The sequence below is a fragment of the Pygoscelis adeliae genome, unplaced genomic scaffold (genome assembly GCF_000699105.1).
Source record: "Pygoscelis adeliae isolate BGI_AS28 unplaced genomic scaffold, ASM69910v1 Scaffold632, whole genome shotgun sequence".
Taxonomy (NCBI): domain Eukaryota; kingdom Metazoa; phylum Chordata; class Aves; order Sphenisciformes; family Spheniscidae; genus Pygoscelis; species Pygoscelis adeliae.
Window position 1 is genome coordinate 495,338 of NW_008824227.1, and position 9,384 is coordinate 504,721.

General features: G+C 37.9%; 1 protein-coding gene across 1 annotated transcript in view; it reads left to right on the forward strand.

The window, feature by feature from the left end:
* The window catches only part of LGI1 (leucine-rich, glioma inactivated 1), a 12,838-nt gene extending 4,822 nt beyond the window's left edge, over nucleotides 1–8,016 (forward strand). Inside the window, exons 3-8 of the mRNA XM_009334809.1 lie at nucleotides 37–108; nucleotides 212–283; nucleotides 4,496–4,567; nucleotides 5,827–5,996; nucleotides 6,420–6,584; nucleotides 6,860–8,016. Coding sequence (XP_009333084.1) covers nucleotides 37–108; nucleotides 212–283; nucleotides 4,496–4,567; nucleotides 5,827–5,996; nucleotides 6,420–6,584; nucleotides 6,860–7,677 — 1,369 coding nt within the window. The 3' untranslated portion in view covers nucleotides 7,678–8,016. The remainder of the gene's footprint in view (nucleotides 1–36; nucleotides 109–211; nucleotides 284–4,495; nucleotides 4,568–5,826; nucleotides 5,997–6,419; nucleotides 6,585–6,859) is intronic.
* Nucleotides 8,017–9,384: the final 1,368 nt, after the last annotated feature.

Here is a 9,384-nt window from a genome sequence, read left to right on the forward strand (position 1 = left end):
ACCTAATGCTCTTTTGTTTTGCATCTCTTTACACAGGTTGTTTACATCCAACACTTTTGATGTTATTAGTGATGATGCTTTCATGGGCCTTCCTCATCTAGAATATTTGTGAGTGGACAAAAGTATATTTCCTGGCATTATTGAATAGAGTGGGTGGGCTTCCAAGTTCCAGGCATTGCTTTGACCAGAATGACTTTACGACCCGTTACAGGTTCATAGAGAACAACAGCATTAAGTCAATTTCAAGAAATACTTTCAGAGGACTGAAATCTTTAATTCACCTGTAAGTAGAGTGGTTGAATATATTGCTTGGTATATTTAATGTAGTAACTGAACCACTGTGTTGTTTAATTTCGCATTTTGATATATAGCTGTTCACATTTGTTTAAGCAGTATTAATAGTAATTTAATTACAATGTTAATCTTTGTGTTTCCACCAAAGCCTTCCAAACTCTGGTGTGTGTAGAAGGCAGAGACCCAAACAGCTTCCAAGCGGTACATGTTTGGCAGTAGCTCCCCAACTTTCTCTGCTCAGAGCACTGGGGATTTCCAGCTGTGCATGTAGGAGCAGGGAGAAAACAGGATGGGTCGGGAAGCTTGGCACTGACAAGGTGAGTCCCAGTTTGGGACCTGGAGAGGAGGAAGGTGGGAGCTGTGGTCAGCGCTGAGGTGCCACGGTGGTGCGAGGCTGAGGGGTGGACACGCACTTCTTCCCAGGTACCCCAGTCTGGTGTGGATCCAGGAGAATATTACGGCCGTTCCTGGGACCAGCCATCACTGTCTGTACCCGTGTCCCCTTCAGCCAGTACCCGTACCCAGCAGAATTTGACCAAATCAAATTTGAAAATTCCCACCCTGAACAATTTTAAATAGAAGAGTTGCAACAAGACACACTTATTATGACTTACCGATCCACTTCTACTTAACTACAGGGCCTATCAGCCTTTAGGCTTCAACAGGATCGGCTTCGAAGCCCTGCGTTGCACCCTGTCCTCTCCTGCATGCAAGCCAGAGCATCCCACGGTCAGGATCTGTCACGCACTGACACTGGGGTCTGCTTAACATTCCTTGTGTTGCTGCTCAGCCCTTCGGCTATCCTGGAAACACAGCCAGACCCTTGCCCTCTGACGTGCTGCAGCCCCCTCGCTGCGTTAGACGAGAGGGGAAATTAGTCAAAGGCACTCTGGATGCTAATGTGGCTGTTAGGAGCAATGCTTCCCATGCTCACACCAGCAGAGGCATTTCTCACGTTGTGCTCAGCAGGTGAAACGCACACTGGCAACAAACACCTGTAACATTTCACTGCGAACACAAGAGTAGCATCCTCATGCTCTGAGCTAGCAAGACAGTTTTTAGACAGGCTTTTCTCTCTTTATCTTACATCAAGTTTATCTTTTAACAATAATTTTATTTTAGCAAGTGATAAATTTATTGAAAATACAATATGTACTGTAAGAAAACATAAAAAATACAAAAATGATGTAAGAGAAGGAGGCTAAAACATCTGGGGTGTGACTGACATGGGATTATACCCAGCTCTGAGCATTTGCATTCTGAAGCATATATCTTGGTGGGTGTGCCATAGGCAGGGGAGTGTATTCTGACCTTTTGGCCTTAACACAATAACCTCCAAGAGGGTTTGAAACAGGGTCATTTAACGTCTTCTTTCATATATTTTGACACAGGAGAGAAAGCAAAGGTTCCATTTTAAATAGTTAATGCATAAATATAATAGTTGAATTGCAATTCACCACATCCTTCACCAAATAGTAAATGTATCATGAAACACTTTACTCATCCCTTTTTGGTCAGAATAGACAAGACTCACAGCTGGCTGAAACCGAGCCTACTGCGACTACTCATGTATATAAAGTTACTTATAAAATGGCTCTAGGTCTGAAGAAGAGGAAAGAGAGAGGAGAGGGAAAACAGTATATAAACAGGCTGTGCACATCCCATAAAAATCCATATTAGATGTATAGGCATAATTATAGTATTGTTAAAAAAGGCAGATAATTGGATAAGGCTGGTAACTGTGACCCTTTCTTCAAAATATTTATGCACATATTTATATGTGCACAGCTTTATATTCACAAATGGGTCCAGTACATTATTTATCATATTCATTTACTTATTTAGTAGCTGTTGCTGCCAGTGAGCAAATTGCTTTTCTAACACAGAGGAAGGCACAGTTTCTTCTCCACAGAGCATATAATCCAAGAGTAACATCTTGTCTTGCCTGTTACATTGGTTTCTGGGGATGCTTCAGCAGTTTCGTAAGAGAAAACATACGCAAAAGGTAGGAGCCACTGCGGCTTGCATGTGGTTGCATGCACATTTTCGGGACATATATTTGTGCATCATGCTGCTATTGCGCATGGAGCACTATTCGTGAAGACAATGAGAAATTTGCAGAAAATAACTGCAAAGGCAGGTCCATTAACCACAGAATGTGACTAGTTTAATCTGCTTGCAGAACCACTCCCCACCCTCTGGGGAAAATTGCACATACACATTAAGAACAATCATTTGGCACCCTGAGGCATTTCTCATTTAAGAAATAGAAGAGTACTTGTGTACATAAAATATATTAAAAAGGATCATAGTAAATAAGCATACAAATGAGTTCCGTGAAGTTAGAGAAGAGGAACTTTGTTCTATTTATTCTGTTTGCTTCCTTTTCACAACATAACTTTTGCAATGCAGTAAGCTATCCAAACATTTGTATTTTTATAATGCAATTAACTTTGATAATTACAGTGTGTCCTTATTGTAAAATAGTATTTATTGTTATGCAACACAATTCATGTTGTGCTCAGAGCAGATTTAAAGAAAAGGAAAATTAAAGAAAAATAGCATTTTTTAATGAATTTACTAATTTAATGTCAAAATCTTACAGTTAGGATTGGAAAATAATTTCTATTCACAATATGTAATTTTGATTGCATTTCTTTCAGAACTGCAACCATAAGTTTAACTGCGTGTTTGATTCAACTTTTACTCTCTTACTATAAACTAAATACCATGTACAGCACCATCTAGGCAAGCCAGTGTTTTCTAATATATAAGTATGCTTTTAACAGTGGAATATAAAATGCATAATTTTCATCCAAAAATTGGCAAATGCGTCAACCTTGTGTAAAGGTTTCTGTCAGTCATATTCCCATGGTAGTGCTGAACCACTGCTACTTCCAAGCACATCATCCCTTTCAGTTTGCTATAATCCAGGTCATAAAGAATATATAGGGCATTAAACCTGCCTCAGCTTGCAAGTCTACTTAGCTTTCTCCATGAAAGTTACCTGACTTTTAAAGAATTGCTCTTGAGTGTAAAATTAAGCATAAGTGAAGCACACGATACATACACCAGTGTTACAATCAGATATACTTTGAAAATGGTGAAGTCAGACCGGACTAATGGCATCATCCCGTATTTACTGTTCCTAATAAGGCAAACACAATTTTAAATGAGGCAGTAGACATAGTACGTCTGGGCCTGTTCTTGAATTTAAGTATATGCCTAAGTGGCTTTGCTTGGCTAGAGAAATTGTAGTTAAAAAATAACCCTTACGTTTACAAGTGAAAGCAGAAGAGGTTCTAAGTCTTCTAAGAATTCTACAGATTCTAACCAGGATCTTAAACTACAATGATTTCTTTCCATTTTCATTTCTTCTTGTAAGTACTAAATAATTCTGTTAATCAAAAGAGGCGTAAGCTGTACCCTACAACATTATTCCTTTCCTGTCATGTCCTCAGTGACATCTCAGAGAACCCAGACCTTTGGTGGACTCACACAGATGTGTCTGACTGAAACGTAATATATTGCTTGTTCAAAGCCTGCCTGCATTTCCTTGTAATTTTTACTAGCTAGAATACTCACTGAATTTAAATGAGTTCTCCCAACATTAAAAATTGGGAATTAATGGCAATTTTTTGCTGGTCTCACACATACATACTCACACACACACAAACACACACCTTCCTAGAAAGAAATTGATGCTGATCAGCAATTTCTTGTCTATTACTGCATATTTCCAAAAACTATGAGCTAAGCCTAAGTCCAACAGAATGAAACCTAGTGTTAAGATTTTTGCTTCCAGAAGAGATACAAGAAAGTGGGGAAATTGCAGTAATATGAACACCATGTATTGGTATCTTGTAAGGAAAACATCAGTAGATCCAATCATGACTAATTGTTTTAAAATAATGGTGTTGGCAAAACACCAGAGGTGGTTGCACTTTTTACACTGCTAAGTGAAGTATTGTAAATGCTGCAAGGCTGCTGAAGAGTCAGAAAGCAGGAGGAGGCATGGCATTTTAGTGGGAGAGAGAGTCACAAAGTAAATGAGCTATTCTTAAAAGCAATCTTTTAGAACTAAGTGCTGGAGAATACCAGGGTTCTTTACCTGAAGAAAAAGCCCACGCACAGTATTACACCTTGCAAAAATGTGTCATTTCATGAACTAGCACTGATACTGAAGTGTCTTCTTTTACAGGAGTCTCGCAAATAATAATCTCCAATCGCTTCCAAAAGACATATTCAAAGGCTTGGATTCTTTAACAAATGTGTAAGAAAGCAATTAATTAATCTATTAATTATACTAAAAATATAAAGAGATGATTTTAGAGGACATTCTGCGTATCCATTCAAACCGATAGCCAGTAATGGGATCTTATTACTGGGTAGAGACTACCCAACATGGGTAGGCTTGTTTTTTGTCTACTGTCGTTGATAATTTGCTTTAGTTTTGAATATTCCACCCGTTATGAAGATATGTAATATTGTTAGTAGTTATGTAAGAGACCTGCATGTTCATTAAGACTCAGTGAGTAAGAAGGAAGTATCCTTAGGGATGCATGAGAGAGCGTGGCATGAGGGGAGAGTGGAAGATATTTAATGGAGTAACATTTCCATGTGCAAATAAATTCTGGGAAGGCTACCTTTTTTCACAAAAGCATGTGTTAGTAAGTACCATATCCCATTCTAAATCTAATTGCAACCAAACCAAAACATGAACTTGTTTAAATATATAACTCAAATACCAGTAAAAATACAAAATATAGATAAACAGATAAATCCTATAGTTGCTTCCCTGAAATATGTCCTGTTTACAACACACGAAATTCTGGTTCATCTGATTTGGGATAATGAGCAAGCGCAGAACATCCTTCCCCTGCTCCCTGTATTAACAAGGCAGGCTGAATTCATAGGGTCGAGCTGCAGCAGTGAGCTGTGGAGACGGTCCGTGTATCTGGTAGCATTACTTGGCATGACTGATCGTGGCCAGGTGGTTACACAGTCTGGCCCTGGCGCTTGCCCGTTCCTGTACCTACGATCTGAAATCTGACCAAAGACAGCTGTAAAGGACTTGAACAGAACTCCTTTGCTTGTGTCTCCTAAAGCCCTAAATGAGTATATCTAAAGGAGATAGTAAATACTGACTGGCTGACCATAAGGTTACATTAGTTCCGGTTTTGTGATCTAGAATGCTCTTACTGAGAAAGGCTAATCCAAAAGGAACAACCTCCCGAAATATGGGGCCAACAGTTTGGTAGGATTTTGTGTACCTGTATGCGTGGGGAAATCAACAAAAATTTCCTACTGATTATGAAGTTAAGTTCTCCTTGATTTCCTTAATAGAATTAAATCTGTGCGGGTTCTGATATGTAGATTTAACTACGTGTCAGGACAAATTGAGCCAGGAAGGCATCAATTGAGAATAAGCAAGAGGGCACCTATTTAACAAGAGCCCAGTTTGTTGCTGTCCTGCAAGGAGGAATACATCAGCTGACTACTTATTTTCAATGCATGATTTATTTGTTGTAGAGATCTTCGAGGCAATGCATTTAATTGTGACTGCAAACTGAAGTGGTTAGTGGAATGGCTGGGCAGCACCAATGCAACAGTTGAAGACATCTACTGTGAAAGCCCACCAGAATATAAGAAGCGCAAAATCAATAGCCTCTCTCCGAAAGAATTTGATTGCATTATTACAGGTAATGTGCTTCAAATTATTTAATCTTGTTAAATTAAAGTCAAAGCTATATATATTTTTTATTCTAGGGTCCATTTTTGCAGGAAGTCTGCATACTGGATGGAACTTCCACTAAAATCAATATGAATTCTGTGCAGGTGTAAGTCTGACATGCGAATCGCTTGGGAGTGGGGTCTCGTATTGCAGCTTCTACTCAGACTTTAATATGCTATATAAGGATTTGGAGAACTGGGACATAAAACAGCACCTCCTTAAACTGAGAAAGATTGAAAAACAAGTTGCAGTGCTGCTTTATCAACAGGAAAATTTGACTAGGATGAAATACTGTAATTTGTAATAAATTGGTATCTGTTAAACAGATGTTTTTTCAGTACCGTATGGGAAGTATCTCTGTAATTATCATACGTTGTGTGCACTTTTACAGAATTTGAAGTTTATCAGTCCCTGCCATACCAATCTCTGTCAGTAGATACTTTCTCATACATGAATGACGAACATGTGGTTATTGCTCAGCCTTTTACTGGAAAATGCATCTTTCTTGAATGGGACCACGTAGAAGTGATGTTCAGGAATTATGACAACATTACAGGTATGAACACTGCTCGACAAATAACATTACAACAGCTGATCCAAAAAGTGGTGCTAACCCTGTCTTTTACTTTTGTTTTTATAGGTACTTCAACTGTTGTGTGTAAACCTATAGTTATTGAGAGTCAGCTGTATGTCATTGTCGCGCAGCTGTTTGGAGGCTCCCACATATATAAAAGAGATATTTTTGCTAATAAGTTTATAAAAATTCAAGATATTGAGATCCTTAAAATCCGAAAACCCAATGACATTGAAACTTTCAGTTTGTTTTTATAGGTACTTCAACTGTTGTGTGTAAACCTATAGTTATTGAGAGTCAGCTGTATGTCATTGTCGCGCAGCTGTTTGGAGGCTCCCACATATATAAAAGAGATATTTTTGCTAATAAGTTTATAAAAATTCAAGATATTGAGATCCTTAAAATCCGAAAACCCAATGACATTGAAACTTTCAGGATTGCTGAAGACTGGTATTTTGTTGTTGCAGACAGTTCAAAAGCTGGTTTCACCACGGTTTACAAATGGAATGGGAATGGATTTTATTCCCATCAGTCTCTGCACGCCTGGTACAGAGATACTGATGTCGAGTATCTTGAAATATCCGGCAAACCACATTTAATTCTGTCAAGTAGTTCCCAAAGACCTGTAATATATCAATGGAACAAAGGAACAAATGAATTTGTTAAGCGTTTTGATATCCAAGATATGGAAGATGCATATGCAGTGAAACATTTCAAAGTGAAAGAGGATGTATACATTTGCTTAACAAGATTTATTGGGGACTCTAAAGTAATGAAATGGGGTGGTTCAGCATTTCTGGATTTACAAAGGATGCCATCCCGAGGGTCAATGGTATTCCAACCGCTTCAGATAAGTAATTATCAATATGCCATTCTTGGAAGTGATTATTCTTTCACTCAAGTCTATTATTGGGATGCTGAAAAGGCAAAATTTGTGAAGTTTCAAGAATTAAACGTACAGGCACCAAGATCTTTCATACATGTCTCCATCGATAAACGAGATTTTCTCTTTGCTTCAAGTTTTAAGGGAACTACATTGATTTATAAACATGTCATAGTTGACTTAAGCGCATGACACTCATAATTCTGAGATTACATCAGACTTTCTACCATAAGTGGACAAGATGAACTAAATGCATGATGACTCTCTTACCTTACTTCCAAATGAATGCCTTTAAAAGTTGAGATTGCTAGAACAAAGTATTACTAGTATCTTCATCTTTAATTGTCAAGTCTAGTGGTGTTGGAAGTTGCATTTTTTAACAAAAAGAAATTAAATTAACTGTTCTTTGCATCCACAATATGTAAATATGCGTGCAACTGCATCTGTTGCTATAAAGAATATTAAGATGTACTTTTCCATTTATTTATTCACCTGTTTGAAACAACTGCCAAATAAAATGTTTACATTTTGTGTCTTTCACATTCCAAATATTATTTGCAGGTGATACTTTTTATTTGTGTATATATTATACACATATAAAATAACCCAAGAAGGCATATTGCCCAATGCAGTGTTGTACTGCATGGAAGATGCACAATATCGAAGATCAGGTGGGTTTTACATGTAACACAAGTTCTTGACAAAAATACAGCGTGGAACCCCAATCCTATAAATTATCACCTGGACATATCCTTGCATTTATGTGAAGCTTCACTGATTTAAACAGGACTCCACCCAGAAAAAAGCGTTCAGTTATATAGATCCAGTTGTAGGATGGGGCTTTGTACTGTGTGTAACTGGAAGTACCTGATTTTCTAAAAATTTACAAAGAAATCAACAGAATAAAAGTTGATGTAAAGGTCCGTCTTTCTCCACCTCATGTTGAAGCAGCACAAAACAAATCTCTGCTATGACACTGGGGCTGTTAGTGTGCTGAAAGCTAGAAGCACGGCTTATTTTTCAGCTAGCATCATTTCTATATCCGAACTGTCACACATCACTTGCGTGAATTCTGTGTGTCCCTGTCAAGTCTTTCCACTGTAATTGCAATTACTTAATCTTCAATGAATTTATTCATTATTCTGAATGAAGCTAGTGAATGTGAAGTCGTTTTTTTCCACTATCCTGCAGTGAAGTTTAGTAACAGATACTTCTGAAATTCAGGGGACTTTGAATGCGGCAGGACAAATTCAGTTGGTGTAGCATATGCGACTCCAGGAAAGCTACCTATATCTGTTAAATTACACCAAGTCTGAATTTGGCATGCAAATCTATTACAAACTCAAAGTTAAAATAGTCTTTTATTTACATACATCTAGTGCATCACTTGTAAGAAACCTATATTGCTGCTGAAGATCATTTGGCCCAGCTCAGGAAGAGAGCTCAAGTTGATTTTAGACACCTTTGCACTTCACTTGAAGTTATCAAGCCTTGTGCTCCAGTGCCATCTTTAAAATATACACATGAATACTGTGTATGTTTATGCACATTTCTAACATTCACAGACGTTGACTGGCAAATAAGACTTATCATACCATGCATGTCAGCTAATCACAGAAGCTGATTCTGCAAGCTGGCTGCTCCCTGTGCTCACAGAGACCCCAAAAATGGCAGAGCGTTATGGTGCTGCTGAGAGCACCTGCGGCAGAAAAATAATCATTAAGAAAAAAGACATATAACATCTATTTGAAGAAGCCAGTCCTAAACAGTATGCTTCTGTAATAAAGAATAGAGTTTTTTTATATTAAATGTTATTTGAAAAGAAAAAATCCCATGTGAACAATACTACTCTAGTAAGTTAATTTTTATGATGCCTTTTTATCCATAGCTGCCTATGCT